The sequence below is a fragment of the Boleophthalmus pectinirostris genome, unplaced genomic scaffold (assembly GCF_026225935.1).
Source record: "Boleophthalmus pectinirostris isolate CB_2022bp ecotype Guang Dong unplaced genomic scaffold, ASM2622593v1 HiC_scaffold_23, whole genome shotgun sequence".
NCBI classification, from domain to species: domain Eukaryota; kingdom Metazoa; phylum Chordata; class Actinopteri; order Gobiiformes; family Gobiidae; genus Boleophthalmus; species Boleophthalmus pectinirostris.
In genome coordinates this window covers 23,792,953-23,812,295 of record NW_026571207.1, presented here as the reverse complement: position 1 = coordinate 23,812,295, position 19,343 = coordinate 23,792,953, and the positions used below count along the sequence as shown (strand labels likewise).

General features: G+C 40.0%; 2 protein-coding genes and 1 pseudogene across 2 annotated transcripts; all 3 read right to left on the bottom strand.

Moving 5' to 3' along the window:
* Positions 1 to 556: 556 nt before the first annotated feature.
* LOC110160707 (protocadherin Fat 4-like) lies at positions 557 to 6,282 on the bottom strand (annotated as a pseudogene).
* A 1,337-nt stretch (positions 6,283 to 7,619) lies between these two features.
* On the bottom strand, positions 7,620 to 9,977 carry LOC110160706 (protocadherin alpha-3-like). The gene has a single exon (XM_020925384.2). The coding sequence runs from the start codon at positions 9,975 to 9,977 to the stop codon at positions 7,620 to 7,622; it is 2,358 nt and encodes a 785-aa protein (XP_020781043.1).
* A 5,095-nt stretch (positions 9,978 to 15,072) lies between these two features.
* On the bottom strand, positions 15,073 to 17,461 carry LOC110160705 (protocadherin alpha-C2-like). The gene is given in 2 exon segments (XM_020925382.2): positions 15,073 to 15,948; positions 15,950 to 17,461. Coding segments are annotated over 2 exon segments (2,388 nt in total).
* Between the last annotated feature and the right edge of the window lie 1,882 nt (positions 17,462 to 19,343).

The window sequence follows — 19,343 nt, the reverse complement described above, 5'->3', positions numbered from 1 at the left end:
ATCAAACGCACGCGTAACAATTCCATAAAGAAATGTAGACAAAATAATGTGCTTTTTACAGGTTTCGTTTGTTTCTTTTTAATACTTACACATTTGATTCAAAAGTTCGGATGGTTTAAAACTAAAAACTGTATTTCAAAATGTAATCGCAATAAAGAAATGTTATTTGGGACATAACTTTATGGGGGAAAATGTAATTTAACATTTAATAGGTCGGTGCCATAGACAACAATAGTATGTTAACTGCACTGCAAAAAAGCACCATAACTAAACACATCAGTACCCACTCTATCCACTTAATACTGCAGACGATTTGACTTGGGAAAACAAAATCTGACCTCTTGAGATCACTGATTTTGAATACCTTATTTTTTCCTTCTCCACCAGTTATTAGGGGTTATCCCTAAGTATACAGTGAATAATATGTAAAATATTAAACTTGAGGATGCAAAGAGCATGTACTTTTTATTATTAGAATGGACAGTGAAGCAACTACAAACATGTTCACCATACTAAAATATAAATGATTATTCATATTTTTAAACTTTTTAATGTGTTAAAACCAAGAGTCGTTACTTTGTGATCTTACCTCCTCAGAGGGCCTCCTCCTGTCAGGCAGCACCAGTGTGTTGGCTTGGCTCCCTGGGACTATAGTGGATCCTACGCTCATTCTGGGTCCAACTAACATGTAGCGCTTGTCTCCAGATCTGTACTGGATGCTGTGGCACAGAGTCCCGTCATAGTTTGTGTCCTGTAAGTACTTGGAGGTGTAGTCAGTGCTGGACTTGGAGCACTGCATTGCAATCAGCACAATGATACTGAGAATGAACAGAGCTGAGACCGAGGCCAGAGTTATCATCAGGTAAAAAGTCACGTTAGTGTCCTCAGAGTCTTTAGAGGAGCTCTTAACGTCAGAAGCTGCAAAAGCCTCTCTGGGCTCCACCACTTTCACGAGCACAGTAGCTGTAGCTGACAGGGACACGTTGCCATTGTCTTTGACCAGTATGACGAGTTTGTGCTCGGCCTCGTCTGTCTCTGTGAACGAGCGAAGTGTCCTGATCTGTCCTGTGTAGCGGTCCAACCCAAACAGACTGTGGTCAGTCACTTCCTGCAGTGAAAACAGCAGCCAGCCGTTATATCCGATATCAGAGTCATAGGCCCTGACTTTAGTCACCAAGTGTCCCGCGTTCACATTGCGGGGGATCTCCTCCACTCCTTCAGCAGAACCATTAGACCTGACTGGATACAGAATGACTGGAGCGTTGTCGTTCTGATCCAGGATGAACACGTGCACTGTCGCGTTGCTGCTCAGTGACGGAGTCCCAGAGTCTGAGGCCACGACTTGAAACTGGAAAGACTTTAATGTCTCAAAGTCAAAGCTTTTCAGAGCAGTGATTTGACCATTTTCCGCGTTCACGTTTAAAAAGAGCGTCACGTCCTTCTCCTGTCCTGCACGCGCAATGCTGTAGGAAATATCTGCGTTTTCATTCTTGTCTTTGTCTGATGCAGTTACAGAGAACAGTGACGTCCCTGCCACGTTATTTTCTACAATATAAAAGTACAAAGGATTTTGTTCAAACTGTGGACTGTTGTCGTTTACATCTAATATCTGAATACTCAGAGTTTTAGTGGAGGATAAAGGAGGCTCCCCACAGTCAGTGGCTTTTATAGTTATGTCATAATGTGACACCTCCTCCCTGTCCAGGAAATCCTTAGTGACAACTGAATATGTGTTTTCTTTATACGAGGGTTTGAGTTCAAAAGGCACGTTGTTTGTTATGTGAGCGATGATTTTACCATTGACACCAGAGTCTTTGTCTTGACGCGAATGAGAGAAACTACTGTCCCTGGTTTGGAGTCTTCAGACACTGTGTTTGACAGAGAAGTCACGTCTATTTCAGGTGAATTATCATTTACATCTATGATTTTTATAATAACTCTACATTCACCTGTTGATGGAGGGGTACCATTATCTGACGCTTCGATTTCAAGTGCGTATGTATCCCTAATCTCATAATCTAATGTTTTCTTCACTTTTATTTCCCCCGTTGTTATGTCCAAATCAAATATATCATGTATATGTTGCTTTACTGTTGTCATAAATCTGTAATCAATTTCCCCATTTATACCTTCATCGATGTCGGAAGCATTAAGTCGAAATATTAAAGTTCCAACAGGAACATTTTCTTTGACTGTAATTTCAAATACATCTTGGCTGAAAACTGGCCTGTTGTCGTTACTGTCCAGAACAATTACAGAAACGTTCAGTGTCCCTGATTTTTTAGGTTTACCTCCATCAGATGCTGTCACTACAAGAGAGTGGTGGCTATCTGCTTCCCTGTCTAGTGCTTTTTTTAAAACCAAGAATGGAGTTTTCTCACCATCAATTTCACGAATATTAATGTCAAAATGTTCATTTGCAGACAAAGTGTACGTGCGGATAGAATTTGTTCCTGCGTCCGGATCATAAGCGGAGTGTAGCTGAAATCTTTTCCCTGGCAAAGTGTGCTCTCCAATTTCAAACGTCTGGTTAATTTTGGGAAATCTCGGAGCATGATCGTTTACATCGGTGATTTCTACAACCACATAGTGAACTTCCAAAGGGTTTTCCACCAGAACCTTCAGCTCCATCAGACACGTACCGCTGCCCTGACACAGCTGCTCTCTGTCAATGCGCCCGTGGACGTACAAAGCGCCATTATCAGCGTTTACAGCAAATATAGCCTCAGTCGTTTCAGAAACAACACGGAATCGTCTCTCACCCAAAGAGGAAACATCAAGACCAAGATCCTTTGCGACATTTCCAACCACAGTCCCGTCTTTGACCTCCTCCGGAACAGAATATCTGATCTGAGCCAAAGCGCACTGTCCAAAAAACAGCAGAAGAGATGTGCACAAAACGATCCACGAACATTGTCCCACTACAAATGACTTCTTCATCTTCCTCATCAACAAATCTTTTAGTTTCTATTGTTCTTTATTTGTAGTCACTAAGGCACCCAATAATCCAGAGTAACTGAACAGATAAATAACTACAACGCTTCAGTCAAGAAGAGACAAAAGAATCTGTGAGAGGAGGGACAAAAATGGACGGAGGTTTCTCTGAGGGTTAGTGCCATCGTGTGGTCACACTTACAACTTAAGAAAATTGCATGATCGCGTCATATTACATTTTTACATGGGCTCTACAAAAAATAAAACATATTTACACCACATATTGTGCACAGAATAGGTATATACATTTGAGAAACTGGATTTCTTAACCCAACACTACTTTCACTGCTTCAGCACCAGGTACAGAGGCATCACTGAAATTCAAGAAGGTCGGTGGATATTTTTCAAGACTGTCTTAATAATGTTATCTAAAATAACAATCTAGACATAATAAATCATATGTCATGCTTTAAAATACTTAGTCAAAAGCTCCATTTTGGTGCATAGGATAGATCCGGGATAAATAGGCAAGTTTATCCCGGATCTATCTACTCATGTGTCTAATAAGGGCGTAAGCCTTTAATGAACAAAAAATAAATAAAAAATAAAATAAAATAAATTAAAACAGGGACAAATGTGAATTCTTAAATCTTTCTTAATACATGTGTGTCAAAGTCAGTAGTATGTGCTGTGCTGTAAAATACTGAATTAAAATTAATAGAATAATTTTTATGGAGATTGTAAAATCAGACAAGATTATGCGTCTTAAATCAACTATCAGCGTGTTAAAAGTATGTTGCAATTATAAAAATATTAATTAAGTGTATTCATTAATTACTATCATTATAATTCAAAGGGCAAACGTTTGAAATAGTCAAAATGTGGCTCTTTAAAATGCAAATTATTTCACCGTGTCATCTAATACATCTGGCTGAAACTGGGGGCTTAATCGCCCTGGCAGAGAAACAGTTTTGAATTAATCTCTTACCTCTTCAGAGGGCCTCCTCCTGTCAGGCAGCACCAGTGTGTTGGCTTGGCTCCCTGGGACTATAGTGGATCCTACGCTCATTCTGGGTCCAACTAACATGTAGCGCTTGTCTCCAGATCTGTACTGGATGCTGTGGCACAGAGTCCCGTCATAGTTTGTGTCCTGTAAGTACTTGGAGGTGTAGTCAGTGCTGGACTTGGAGCACTGCATTGCAATCAGCACAATGATACTGAGAATGAACAGAGCTGAGACCGAGGCCAGAGTTATCATCAGGTAAAAAGTCACGTTAGTGTCCTCAGAGTCTTTAGAGGAGCTCTTAACGTCAGAAGCTGCAAAAGCCTCTCTGGGCTCCACCACTTTCACGAGCACAGTAGCTGTAGCTGACAGGGACACGTTGCCATTGTCTTTGACCAGTATGACGAGTTTGTGCTCGGCCTCGTCTGTCTCTGTGAACGAGCGAAGTGTCCTGATCTGTCCTGTGTAGCGGTCCAACCCAAACAGACTGTGGTCAGTCACTTCCTGCAGTGAAAACAGCAGCCAGCCGTTATATCCGATATCAGAGTCATAGGCCCTGACTTTAGTCACCAAGTGTCCCGCGTTCACATTGCGGGGGATCTCCTCCACTCCTTCAGCAGAACCATTAGACCTGACTGGATACAGAATGACTGGAGCGTTGTCGTTCTGATCCAGGATGAACACGTGCACTGTCGCGTTGCTGCTCAGTGACGGAGTCCCAGAGTCTGAGGCCACGACTTGAAACTGGAAAGACTTTAATGTCTCAAAGTCAAAGCTTTTCAGAGCAGTGATTTGACCATTTTCCGCGTTCACGTTTAAAAAAGAGCGTCACGTCCTTCTCCTGTCCTGCACGCGCAATGCTGTAGGAAATATCTGCGTTTTCATTCTTGTCTTTGTCTGATGCAGTTACAGAGAACAGTGACGTCCCTGCCACGTTATTTTCTACAATATAAAAGTACAGAGGATTTTGTTCAAACTGTGGACTGTTGTCGTTTACATCTAATATCTGAATACTCAGAGTTTTAGTGGTGGATAAAGGAGGCTCCCCACAGTCAGTGGCTTTTATAGTTATGTCATAATGTGACACCTCCTCCCTGTCCAGGAAATCCTTAGTGACAACTGAATATGTGTTTTCTTTATAAGAGGGTTTGAGTTCAAAAGGCACGTTGTTTGTTATGTGAGCGATGATTTTACCGTTGACACCAGAGTCTTTGTCTGTTACACTGATTAGTGATACAACTGTCCCTGGTTTGGAGTCTTCAGACACTGTGTTTGACAGAGAAGTCACGTCTATTTCAGGTGAATTATCATTTACATCTATGATTTTTATAATAACTCTACATTCACCTGTTAATGGAGGTGTGCCTTTATCTGACGCTTGTACTTCCAGTTCATAGAAATCCTTTTCTTCATAATCTATCTGTCCTTTTGCGAAAATATCACCAGTTTTCGTGTCTAATTCAAAAATATCAAATATTCTTTGCTTTAATGTTTTTGCAAGACTATATTCAATTACCCCATTCGTTCCTTCGTCTGGGTCTGTAGCTGTGAGCTTAAAAATTGACGTGCCTGTTTGTAGATTTTCTTTCGCTGTAATTTCATAAATCTCTCGGCTAAAAACCGGTCTATTATCATTAGTATCAAGAACAATAATGGTAACATTAAGTGTGCCTGACCTCTGGGGTTTACCTCCATCAACCGCTGTGACCACTAAAGAATGTTCACTGCTTTTTTCTCTGTCCAGCATTTTTTTCAAAACTAGAAATGGTATTTTTTCACCATCGGTTTCCCGAATATTAATGTCAAAATGTTCATTAGCAGACAAACTGTACGTGCGGACTGAGTTCATCCCTGCGTCAGGATCATGAGCAGAGTGTAGCTGAAATCGTTTTCCAGATAAGGTATGTTCCCATATTTCTATGGTTTCATTTCTTTTGGGAAAGGTGGGCGCGTGGTCGTTTACATCCGTGATTTCTACAACAACATAGTGAACTTCCAAAGGGTTTTCCACCAGAACCTTCAGCTCCATCAGACACGTACCGCTGCCCTGACACAGCTGCTCTCTGTCAATGCGTCCCGTGGACGTACAAAGCGCCATTATCAGAGTTTACAGCAAATATAGTGTCCTTTGTTTCAGAAATACGGAACCGTCTCTCACCCAAAGAGGAAACATCAAGACCAAGATCCTTTGCCACATTTCCAACCACAGTCCCGTCCTTCACCTCCTCCGGAACAGAGTATCTGATCTGAGCCAAAACGGACTGTCCAAAAAGCAGCAGTAGAGCCGAACACAAAACGATCCACGCGCTGATTCCCACTGCAAATGGCCTTTTAATCTCCATCATTGTTCACAGATCCATATATTTATGTTGACTGTAACTGTAGCCACGAAAGCGACAACTAATCCAGAGTAACTGAACACACAAGTAACTACAACGCTTCAGTCAAAAAGAAACAAAAGGATCTGTGAGAGGAGGGACAAAATGGAGCAGAGGTTTCCTTGACGGTTAGTGCCACCTTCTGGTCACTCATAAAACTAAAATATAATTCTACATTTTAACACTGATATTTGCCAAAAAAGAACATCACACATTTTGCACAGCATGAAAGTTAGAGAAACTGGATTTCTAAGTCCTGCACTAGAATCATAACTTCAGCACCACGGTCAGCAGCAGGGCTGAAGTTAAAAACTGCTGAATAATTTTCAAGGCAGTCTTTACATTGTTATCAAAATTAACATTCTAGTCCAAATATACTCTGTTTTTTTGTTTTTTGTTTTTTTATTATCTTATTTTGCGTGTTAATTCTGGGCATAAACAAGGGTTGCATTTTTAAATCAAAATAGCTTTTATTGACAATGATCCCAAAGCTGTTTATTCTTATTACAAAAACATTTAACGTGATGTTCCAATTATTTGCTGATTGATTGAACCAAATTGATTGATTTGGTTTTCAAGACCATTGTCCAGTTAATAAGTGGAAGGAGTCTCAAATGAATCTCTCATTTGGGTTGCCAAACTTAAAACGGCACTTATTGATCTGAATCCTACACATAAACTCTAGTATGTGCAGCATTATTCATCTATCTGTTTTGAGTGGATTCTGGAGGTTCTGAGCTTTCACATGAGACATTCCTGTCCATATACTGAGACTTGAGAAAATGTGCATAAATGCATGTTTTATTGTTGTTGTTGTTGTTGTTGTTGTTGTTGTTGTTTTCTATCTGCAGGTTTACATACTAGCAAAGCAGGTTCAGGTGTGACTGTAGTACTTAAAAATTTAAAATAAAAAGAGTGCAAGCTAGAGACAGTTCCTAAAATGTGTTGAAATAAACAAACATTTAGTTGTAATCCAGACACAAATTAGTTATTAGATTACTCTCTTAGCTCTATTTGTGTTAACTGCAGATGAAAGAATATAGGCATGATAAACAATATTTAATTATCATGTACAGGGATAAAATCTGATATGGGATGAGTGATCAATAACATTGTCTTATTCTAAGGGCAAATGTTCCAGAAAATCATGAAATTATAATAATAAATATGGAAATAATTTCACAAAACAATGCACTTTTGTCAAACTTTTGTGCTTGATTGTCATATGAAAATATATAATGCAGATTTTTCATACACCTTTGTAAATCCGTCAGACAAATGAATATGGGATTAAGTTTACATGTTTAAAGTTTATCTCTTACCTCTTCAGAGGGCCTCCTCCTGTCAGGCAGCACCAGTGTGTTGGCTTGGCTCCCTGGGACTATAGTGGATCCTACGCTCATTCTGGGTCCAACTAACATGTAGCGCTTGTCTCCAGATCTGTACTGGATGCTGTGGCACAGAGTCCCGTCATAGTTTGTGTCCTGTAAGTACTTGGAGGTGTAGTCAGTGCTGGACTTGGAGCACTGCATTGCAATCAGCACAATGATACTGAGAATGAACAGAGCTGAGACCGAGGCCAGAGTTATCATCAGGTAAAAAGTCACGTTAGTGTCCTCAGAGTCTTTAGAGGAGCTCTTAACGTCAGAAGCTGCAAAAGCCTCTCTGGGCTCCACCACTTTCACGAGCACAGTAGCTGTAGCTGACAGGGACACGTTGCCATTGTCTTTGACCAGTATGACGAGTTTGTGCTCGGCCTCGTCTGTCTCTGTGAACGAGCGAAGTGTCCTGATCTGTCCTGTGTAGCGGTCCAACCCAAACAGACTGTGGTCAGTCACTTCCTGCAGTGAAAACAGCAGCCAGCCGTTATATCCGATATCAGAGTCATAGGCCCTGACTTTAGTCACCAAGTGTCCCGCGTTCACATTGCGGGGGATCTCCTCCACTCCTTCAGCAGAACCATTAGACCTGACTGGATACAGAATGACTGGAGCGTTGTCGTTCTGATCCAGGATGAACACGTGCACTGTCGCGTTGCTGCTCAGTGACGGAGTCCCAGAGTCTGAGGCCACGACTTGAAACTGGAAAGACTTTAATGTCTCAAAGTCAAAACTTTTCAGAGCAGAAATTGTGCCACTTTCACCATTTATGTTTAAAAACGATGCCACTTGTCCCTTAGTTTCGAGTGAATATGAAACTACAGCATTTTCTCCATCATCCCTATCAATTGCAGACACTGAGAGAATAGAGGATCCAGGTTCGTTATTTTCAAATACATGAAATATGTAGGGACTTTGAGAAAACATCGGACGGTTGTCATTCACATCAATTACATTTACGTGTATGTCTTTGGAGGATGACAGAGGAGGGTTTCCTGAATCTTTTGCACTAATTGTAACACTGTAGGTTTTTATTAGTTCCTTATCCAATTTATCCTTAGTTACCAGTGAGTATGAGTGGCCATCAGCTGACTGTTTTAAATCAAACGGTAAATCAGTGGCAATACTGCAGGTCACTTCACCGTTCAGGCCTGAGTCTCGATCGGTCACTGCCATCAGAGCTACCACTGTGCCCAATGGAGCATCTTCAGCAATGCGACCAGAGAGCGAAGTAATGTCTATTTCTGGTGGACTGTCATTCACGTCTTCTACTGTTACGATCACGTTGCAGTGCGTAGACAGAGGCACTGCGCCTTTATCTGCAGCAGCAACCTTTATCTCATAAAGTTGCTTTTCTTCAAAGTCAAGCTTACTCTTAACGCTCAACCTTCCAGTTGCACTGTCCAAATCAAATGGCTCAGAGGAAAGCCCTCGGAATTTACTCTTTATAGAGTATTCAATCTCTCCATTTGCCCCAGAGTCAGCGTCTGAGGCGTTTACTATCAGCAGAAATGTCCCTATAGGCGCATTTTCCTTGACTGTTACGGTATATTTCTGTTTACTGCAAATTGGCGGGTTATCATTTATATCAGATACAACAATAGTAATGTTTATAGCGCTTGATTTTGGTGGTTTACCTCCATCTGAAGCTGTAATCTCAAGCGCATGTTGGGCTTTGTCCTCCCTGTCCAATTGTCTTTGTAAAATGAGAAATGGTACTTTTCCATCCTCCCCAAATTCTTCAGTTTCCAGGCGAAAATACTGGTTGTGGATCATTTTGTACGAATGTAATGAATTTATGCCTACATCCAAATCTTGTGCTCCTTCTAACTGAAACCGAGACCCGACTACAGCAGATTCAAGTATCTCAATTGTGTATTTTTCGTCTGGAAACCTGGGAGCATTATCATTTGTATCTTGTACTTCAACTATTAACTGGTGCATTTCCAAAGGATTTTCCACAATAGCCTTCAGATTAATTAAACAGGGAACGGTTTTTGCGCACAAGTCCTCCCTGTCCAGTCGGTTATTCACTGACAAACGTCCATCTTCTGGGTTGATTTTAAACAAGTCCGGCTTTGTTCCTGAAACCACGCGAAGATTTCTCTCCACGAGTCTCCTGAGATCTAATCCAAGGTCTTTGGCCACGTTCCCAAGATCGGTGCCTTTTTTCGCTTCTTCATTAATAGAATAACGTATTTGAGCAGTAATTCCCCTGAATGTCAGAATCGTTACGCAAACAATCAGCTTCAGCCATTGTTCTTGGACGACGCTTGTTGCCATTTTAGGTTTCTCTTTTTATAGATTTAATCCGGGAAAAAATATTACACAGTCTTGCTAGAAAATATGTTTTCGTTACTCCTTTGTGAGGGTCTGCAATGTCCGTTTAACGCCACTCAAACAATCCTCCGTTTTGCGCACAACCTCTATGATAAAAATGCACAGCGTATTACCACCACCTATTGGTTTTACCAGAATGCTGTAGTTGGGGTTTCAGAAGGCTGTTTACTTAGAAGATACACATAACCACACTTATATGTAGGTCTACGTTCCTGTATAATAATAAATAATATAAAATCAAGCTAACAATACGGAATAGTTTTATTTTCTTTTAAATCAGCTTTAAAATGTTTCATTTTAAAGAGTACTCTATTGACGAAGTTAGTCAGTTCCTATGAAGTCTGTTTTTGGTAATGCGCTTCGTTGCATGGTAAACAACGTGATGTTGCAAAATTAAAATGATTTGCAGTGTTATTCATTATTATGTTAGAAGTGTCTGTCCCTTTAATCCAGTGGCTTTGAGCACACACCACACCCATGAAGTCTGTTCTCTTTATTGAGGAGAGCAGTGACCTCCACTGGATACAAGCCGCATGTACACAATAGAGCTCTTCTAAGATGTTACAATAAATTCCCGATCTTACTCGTTAGGCTTAGCTATAGGCTTATTACGTTGATATTCATTTTCATTGTGTATTAATCCGGTAATAATGAAAGCCAGTCGCAATAGTATCAGTCAAATCAAGTCAAATGACCTATATATCAGTGGTGTGTGTGTGTGTGTGTGTGTGTGTGTGTGTGTGTGTGTGTGTGTGCGTGTGTGTGTGTGTGTGTAGGGTGGGGGTGGGGGTGTCTGTGTTATACGCATGCGCAAGAACACACCCTGCCGCAGTGTCGGCTGGTTTCAAGCGCACATCCCCCATTTCCCACTGGCCACTGCAGGGGCGTATTATAACAGCTATTTAATTATTCATCTATTTAGGTTACTGTTATTTGGCTATGCATGAGCACAGCTATCCATGAGCACGTAGACGCTCTTGCTGCGGTATATCAGATTTGGGTCAGATCACTATGAAATGTCTCGCATCTTCGCAGTCTCCCTCATCCAGACAGCCCGTCGTCATGGAAACGGAGGTCACGCGTCTCTGTCCTTGGTGCTGAAACAGAGGCGGAGAGACTGACGCTGCACCATGTTTAAAAGCAATGATGAAAACTTAAAATGAATTTCAAATACTCTAGTTATGGCAATTGAGCTGATGTTTTGGGTATTTGTACTTTTTAGTGGGCCTACATCTTAAAACCTGTAGGCTATAATTCTAGCCATGTATATCCCAATTGTCTTTGTCTTCTCTCTGCACCTAGAAACACTCATAGCACCTCACTGTCTGCTTTGAACTTAATTCAGTATTAAACGTTGCATTACTTTAATATTGGAGTGAAATTTTGTGAAAGACTGATCAAAAATTATACTAAAACTGTGCCTTGTACATTTTATGCATAGTTGTAGCCTACTTGTAATTACATTTTTAGGTATGCAGCTATAGTACAAATTTTAGTTCTTTTTCCATGACAGACACAAATAACATGACAGTGGAGTAATTAATGGGCATCTTAATCGTTTTGCTCCCACTGACCTATATTCATCTTATTGTAGGCGCTGTCTGATGACGTGTGCTGGACGACTGGTGCCCGCTTGTGGCTGCTGAACATACATGTTCCACTTTGGTGCATTGCTGGCTCATGTGTTTAAAGGAACAATCAGGGTAAAAGGTTTCAAGACAAAATCCTTTCTGTTTAGCTTTTTTTTCTATTTTTTTAAAAATCCTAAATTTTGGCTACTTTTATTGTTTTGATGATTTTTTCTTTCTATAAACAAAAAGTGAAAAAGTGCAACATAGATACTGAATCTATGAATATTTTATTAATAATAAATTCATGTAGTATCATCCTTTCGGCTGAAATATCTATGTCTTGATTGAATTGCTTCCTTTGTTAATATGAAAATGGTTCCTTTTTGATTTGAACAATTTTGTCAGAGTCTTTCTCCATTCAAAGCATATGTTTTGATTTGAATGTATTAATTCCCATAAGAACAGAGGGCTGTTGCATATCATGCCATCCTTAACTCAGGAAGGAATCCTTTGCCTGAAACCCATGAATAGAAGTAAACTCGGAGATAAAGTCAATACTCCCATAATATGCACAATTTTCTTTTCATTTAAAACAAGTTAAACACAAACACAAAAATGATTTAGTTTTTTATGTAAATTAGTATGTTTGTCATTTCACTGTAATCTTATTTGTAACTCAACACCAAAGAGCAGATTGTAACCGGACTTATCTGGAATGAGGCAAACATTATTTTATTGTCATTATTAAATAATCACATAGACAGTGGAACACAATCAAATTTAAAAAAATAAAAATAAAAACATCACACCATCAAGTATCACTGTACAAAAGCACTTTTTTTGCCTGCAACACTGATATATTCAAACGCAGTAACTGTGTAATAGCAACAAGATCATCATTAAAGTTGATGGCACATGTCACATTTTAAAAGGCAATTTATACATAACCCATTATTTACCTGTGTAACATGGCACCATATTTTTATGGTTTACAGAGTATACAGAAAGTGACAAGTTGTTCGAGTTTAAATCAGTCATGGCTAGAATTTTAAAGAGCAATTCTTTGCAAACAATCTTGTGTAAGACAAAAATGGTTAGACCAGTTAAATTATGTTTCTCAAGCACGGTAGCACCTCGATGTTTTCAATACAATTGCTGTAATATCTACACAGGAGCTCAGATACCACTGAAAGTTATATACACATTATTGTTCCAGTAAGTAGGTTTTAATTGTAAGGCCTAACTTATTCACTCATTATACACAAAATTTGTATAACATGCCAGTATAACAAAAAATCAACTTAAAAAGCCCCAACCTTTTTGTAATACTATGAATATGTAATAAGATGTACACTAAAGCTAATACATTACAGAATAGTCATAACTTTTCCATTGTTTACTAGCAAACCAGTGCTTTCAATATGTTCTTGTGCTTTCTCACATTTAATGTACATTTACTTTAATGTACATGATTCATTTCAAGCCAAAAGATTTAAGGTTCCAGTTTTATTTTTTGAAAGGCAATCAGTTTTAATTATACATCTTTCCATCCAAATTGGCTTCTCCAAATATGCTCAAGTCTTAATATTTTGGTCTTCTTAAAAAAGGGAAGCCAAGCAGTCATTTCATGCATGTATGTACAGTATGTTTTTTCATTGACACTGCATGTGTTTACTTGGAAAAGCAGGGTTGGTGTCCTCAAATGGCAGCAATAATAAGAGTTTGTTTCGAATGATTAATATATAATGTGGGCAATATCTTTTTCTCTTGGCAAAGCTGTCCATGAATCCGATGATCAACAGGGGGGTACTTGGCCTTATTTCGCACTGCTAGTGCTGCTGATGGACCCCTGGAAAAGAGAGGGGGAGAAAGGGAATTAGAAACATACTGTGAGGTATTCAAAAAACTGACAAGTCATGCAGCCAACATTTGTCACTCGGGCAGGGACTTCAGGCAGAAAACACAGGGTTAAGTTAAAGTTAAACGTTTTTAAGCACTCAGCAGTGAAGAGATTCCATAAACAAAAAAACATGCAGTGTGAGTAGGTGGGAGAGAGTGGTTGCTAGGTAACTGGGTGACTGGACCACATTGCCTTTTCCTGCACAAAGAAATGGGTCAATGCACGCTTGTGTCAGACATAAGTGGGGTGCATGAGAATGTTATCAAAAATATAAAATAAAAATGCTTTTCTAAAACAAGTCAATTAGACAGAGGAAAAATGCATAGGCTTTGTTTGACATAACGGCTCAGGTAACTGGAAACTGACAACTGTTAGTATTTAGCAAGCTTAGAGTGAGCAGGTGCAAGGGCCTAATGATTATAAAATAAAACAGCCACCTCAGGGGGAATAAATTAATATATCTGATGCAAGGTCTCGCAGTTTCGCAGTTTTCTTTAAAATATAAGAAGAATCAGGGGACAGGGATATTAAAAAATAGCTGAAAACAAAACAGAAAAATATATATATATATTAAAAAGCATCCAGAAAGTGGCAGTCCTCCATACCTCCAATTGTCGACTGGGTCTTCCTCACTTTGGATACTTGAATGGAAAAAGAAACAAGTCATTTAACAATGTGTCAGTGGAAACCCAATTTTTTTAAAAAACAAACAAATAAATAAAATGTTGCTTATTTAAGTAGATTATATGCTTTTAGGTTATATATTTTGTGTATATTAAGCCTTTTTTACTTTTTATTTATACAATTTCTAACCGTGCATAACACAAAAACGATGGAGGTCAAGGGATGGTTATAATAAAAAACACATGTAAAAACCAAATATGCATTTCACATCTGTTACATCTGAATCATTGAGTACTTTCACAGAAGTCCAGCACTTTCCCCAATGTATTTTTCCAAGAGTCACGAGGCCTAGGTCATACATTTCATGAGTTTAATATTTTCTACATTAGAGGTAAAGAGATCTGTGGTGGGTGGCTGCTTCTGTAACGAGTATTTTGTCAAGTACTTATTGGATGAAGCCAATAAGATTTTTAAGAAATAAACATCATCCACAGCCATCTACTCAGGATGGCATCAAGGATACAGCACTGGGATGGAGCAGGAGTATAAATTAAGTTTGAATACTTACCTTGTGCTTAAGAGCAAGACACTGCTTAAAAATAGGGCCCTAACAGTATGTATCAAAAAGTTATTAATTATGTTTTTGGTTATCTTTTGGTTTTTATGCTTTTGAAAAAGTTGAGAAAGGTTTTAGAAAGTTGACTTGCACTTAAACAAAAGGTTGACGCAGTCAAATTATTTGAATTTATGTTTGTATATGTGTTACTTTATTAGATTGCTGAGTGACAACAGAAAAAAAAGACAAACATTAAGCAAATCCTACAGTTAACACAAAACTATTTATTAGAATATATTTTTATACGTTTTATAAGTAAATGTAAATCAAAGTAATTGTAGTTACAAGTAAGATGCATAGAAATGTATAAACACAGCAGACAGTTTGTCACAGATGTACCTGCAGAGTGGAGGCTGCAGAGTCGCTGGTGTCTGATACTCCTGTGCCTCGTGGTATACTGGACACTATGTATCTGGAGCCTTTGGGCACAGGCTGTCTCACCACCAGTTTTCCTTTCCTGGTCTCTGCCAGGAACAGGCTGTACCAGTAGGCATCGTTGGACACCAGAGTGGAGTCTGCGATGGTGGAGTTCCTCTCACTGATCACACTGTTCCTGCAGGGAGGAGGAGCTTTGCTGCTGGACTTGGGTTTCTGACACTTGAGTACGATGGTGACCAGTATGGTGATGAGCAGGAGGAAGGAGACCGAGCCCAGACCAATGACCAGATACAGGTTCAGGTCTGAGAAGATGTCGTACTCCAGAGGCACCTCGGTCATGTCAGAGTAGGCCTTCACGGCCGTCTCCACCGTGGACAGTTTGATGGTCACTGTGGCCGACAGGGAGGGCTGCCCGTTGTCCTTGGCAACCACCACCAGCTGCTGGTGGCGCGGGTCTCTGTAACTGAACATCCTCATGGTGCGGATCTCTCCGTTGTATTGGTCCAGACTGAACAGTGTGGCGTCAGTGACCTGTAGAAACTGGTAGGTGATGCGAGAGTTGTGCACAGAGTCAGTGTCCAGAGCGATCACTTTGGCCACCAGCGAGCCTTTATCAGTGGACCTGGGGATCTTCTCCTCCACCACTGAGCCGTGTGCGCGCCACGGAGACACGATGACCGGAGCGTTGTCGTTTTGGTCCACAATAATGATGTGAACAGTCACGTTACTGCTCAGAGGAGGAGAGCCCGAGTCTCTTGCCTCAATGTGGAACAGAAATTCCTTCTCTATCTCATAGTCAAATGTTTTGAGCGCGTACAATTTTCCCGTTCTCTGGGTTGATGGAGAACAGCATGGACATGGAGGTGTTGGCTACCTCCTTCTCCAGGATGAAGTAAACTAGATACTGGTTTTCATGGAGGTCAGGGTCAAAGGCCGTGAGTGAGCCGAGCAGGGCTCCTGGAGCATTATTCTCTGGGACACGTATAGTGTAAAAGGACTGGGGGAACTGTGGCACATTGTCGTTCACGTCCAGCAGCTCTAAAGTCATAGTCTCATTGTCAGATAATGGAGGAGAGCCTCTGTCTGTGACAGTGAAGGTGATGTCGTACTCAGGGACTTTCTCCCGGTCTAAAATCTCAGACACCACCAGTTCATAATAGTTATCAGAAGACTGGCGCAGTTTAAAAGGTAAATTAGGTGGAACAGAGAGATCAACCAGCCCATTGTTCCCAGAATCTTTGTCATTAACACTGACTACAGCTATGACTGTGTCTATGGGCTCATTTTCCTTAATTGGACTTTGAAAAGATTTAATTGAAATATCTGGGTGGTTGTCATTCATGTCTGTGACCTGTATAGTCACTTTACAATGTCCAGATAATGGGTTAGGTCCCTTGTCACTGGCAATGACCTCCATTTCATAAATCTTAAAATCTTCATAATTGATCATCTCTTTCACTCTGATTTCACCATTGTCTGGGTTCAGAGTAAACATGTTCTGTGTCCTCTCTGATGTGTACAGGCTGTAAGAGTAAACTAAATCAGAGTTGGAGCCTTCATCTAAATCTGTAGCATTCAGTTTAATCACTAAACTGCCAACTGGGGAATTTTCTAAAACATCAACAACATACTTGTCTTCATCAAACGAAGGGGCGTTGTCGTTCACGTCAAGCACGCGGACAATAATGCTGGCTGTACCTGTGCGCGTGGGGACCCCTCCATCCACCGCGGTGAGAATCAGATTATGAACAGCCTGCTGCTCTCTGTCCAATGCCTTTTTCAAAATCAAATCTGCAAACTTTGACCCATCTCTGCTTGTCTGAATTTCTAGACCAAAATATTCACTCGCGCTCAGATGATAATCTTTAACTGAATTTGTCCCAACGTCTGGGTCCTCTGCGTTATTCAATGAAAACCTCTCTCCGACGGGACTTGATTCAGAAATATCCAAATGCATCGTTCCGCGACGGAAGTGTGGAGCGTTGTCATTAATATCCATAATCTCTACCTCAATATTAAACATGCGTACTGGGTTTTCTATTGTAGCATCCAATTTTAGAAAGCAGGTTGTGGTTTTAGTTGGGCACAGCAATTCTCTGTCAATCCTCTCCAAAACATACAGCTCACCAGTTTCCTTGTTGATGTCGAGATATTTCTTATTTGCCCTGATGTCAATGCGCATTTTTCTTTTATTCAGCGTCTTCACGTCCAAACCCAAATCTGCCGCTAAATTGGCGACGACAGCTGCTTCTTCCATTTCTTCGGGAACAGAGTAATGCGTAACGGCAAAAACCGCGTCCGTCACGAGATAAACGAAGACGGTAATTGCAAAATACATAGTGGCACAAGCACTTTCACCCATAGCACGCGTCACTATGTCGGTATTTTATGATCTTACTATGTAGAACACCAATACGTTTATCAGATAACCAGCCAGTGGTGTAGTAAAGATTGCAATGGGACGCGTAAAGTACATGCGTAAAGGACGGCACATGACATGCTTCCACCAATGCCAAGTGAGGAAAGGATGACCTCACTAGGAATATGTTTTCATGGATAGCAGCGCCGAAATAAGTTTACATTGGTTTCTGCAATCATAAAAAAACGAATATTTATATAAAATAAAATTATGTATATACACATACTCTGTCAAAGTGAAGTTTTGAATGGTAATTTGTCATCACTATTTCAAATTCCCAGTTACGCTCTACATTTACATCTCTACATCTTTTACCAGACAGACATACGAAATAAAATGCAGCAAGTAGTTGACTCAGCCATGTGTAAAAGCCTCACAGGAGCTGTAAAAATAAATTTAAAACCAGAAATGACCCAGTGTAAACTATAGGATACAAAAGCAACAAAATAGTTTTACTGCAATGCCCTATATAAATGCCACATTTCTATATATTGTTGTGAGCAACATTCTAGTTCTCTCCTCGTGTTCTGTCTCACTGACTCAAAAGCACACCAGAGACTTAACAACAATCCAATTGTAAACATTCAACACAACTAACTGTGCATACCCCTGTTCACAAGTTTTCACTTTGATGTTATATGAGCACTTCTGTTTATTTATTAAGGTAAATATAGTTTTACTTTGCTCGTATTGAAATGAAAATTACTGATACTCGAAAGTAAAGTAATTTGGGTGCTTCAGAAGACAATAAAATGTTAGGCAGGAAAGTTGGAGTAAATTTATACTAAACATTGTACTGCCTAGATCGAAATTTGCTAAGTGTTACAAATGCTTCAGAATTATTATATAAACAGATTAGGTAAAAAGAAGGAAACATCTCAGTTTTCCATCTGAACAACAGGGTGGGTTGGAGGGGCAATACTTATGCTGTGTACAAGAAGGGCATGAATAGACTCTACTTCCTGAGAAAGCTCAGGTCTTTGAATGTGCAGCAAGTAACTGGAGATCTTCTACCAGTCTGTGGTGGCCAGCGCCCTGTACTTTGCTGTGGTCTGCTGGGGGAGCAGCACCAGTAAAAAGAGACACTGGGCGAATTGACAAACTGATGTGTAAAGCTGGTCATGTGATTTGCTGTGAGATGGAGACAACTGTCACAGTGATGGACAGGAGCACACTGAACTGACTGCTCTCCATCATGGACACTCCTGCTCATCCACTGCACCAGACTATAGAGGGACAGAGCTCATTCTCCAAGAGGCTCCTACAGCACCGCTCAAACAGTGAGAGATACAGGACTACATTCATACCATACTCCTACAACTGGACAACAATTCATCCTTATGTAACAGATAACCCTATGTCCTGTCAATCACTATTTCATCTGCACTGCTTTTCCTCATGAGCTGTTGTATAGATGAGATGTATTTTTATGACTATTTTAACTTGTACATTTGTATAATTTATATTGTATTAAAACTTTTATCTTTTTCTTACTATAATATATTGTCATGTGTGAGCCACTGTCTAAATAATTTCCCTTGTGGATCAATACATTTTGTCTAAGTCAATTTTGTGTGCTATTTGGATGTTCTAATTTTACAAATTTCAGTTTATAGCATTTCGGTGACATCTAATGTATTTTTATGATGTGATTGGACTTGACTGTTTTGTTTGTCTGTTTGGTTGGTTGGTTGGTTTGTTTTGTGCTTGTTACATGTCCTGTTGTCTGTATTGCCATCCATCTACCACTGGGCATTAAATCTGAACATAACCCAGATCTCTTTTAAGTCTAATAGTCTGC

Excerpts from the sequence above, each read along its gene's own strand:
- LOC110160706 (XM_020925384.2), bottom strand. The coding sequence starts at position 9,977 with ATGGCAACAAGCGTCGTCCAAGAACAATGGCTGAAGCTGATTGTTTGC.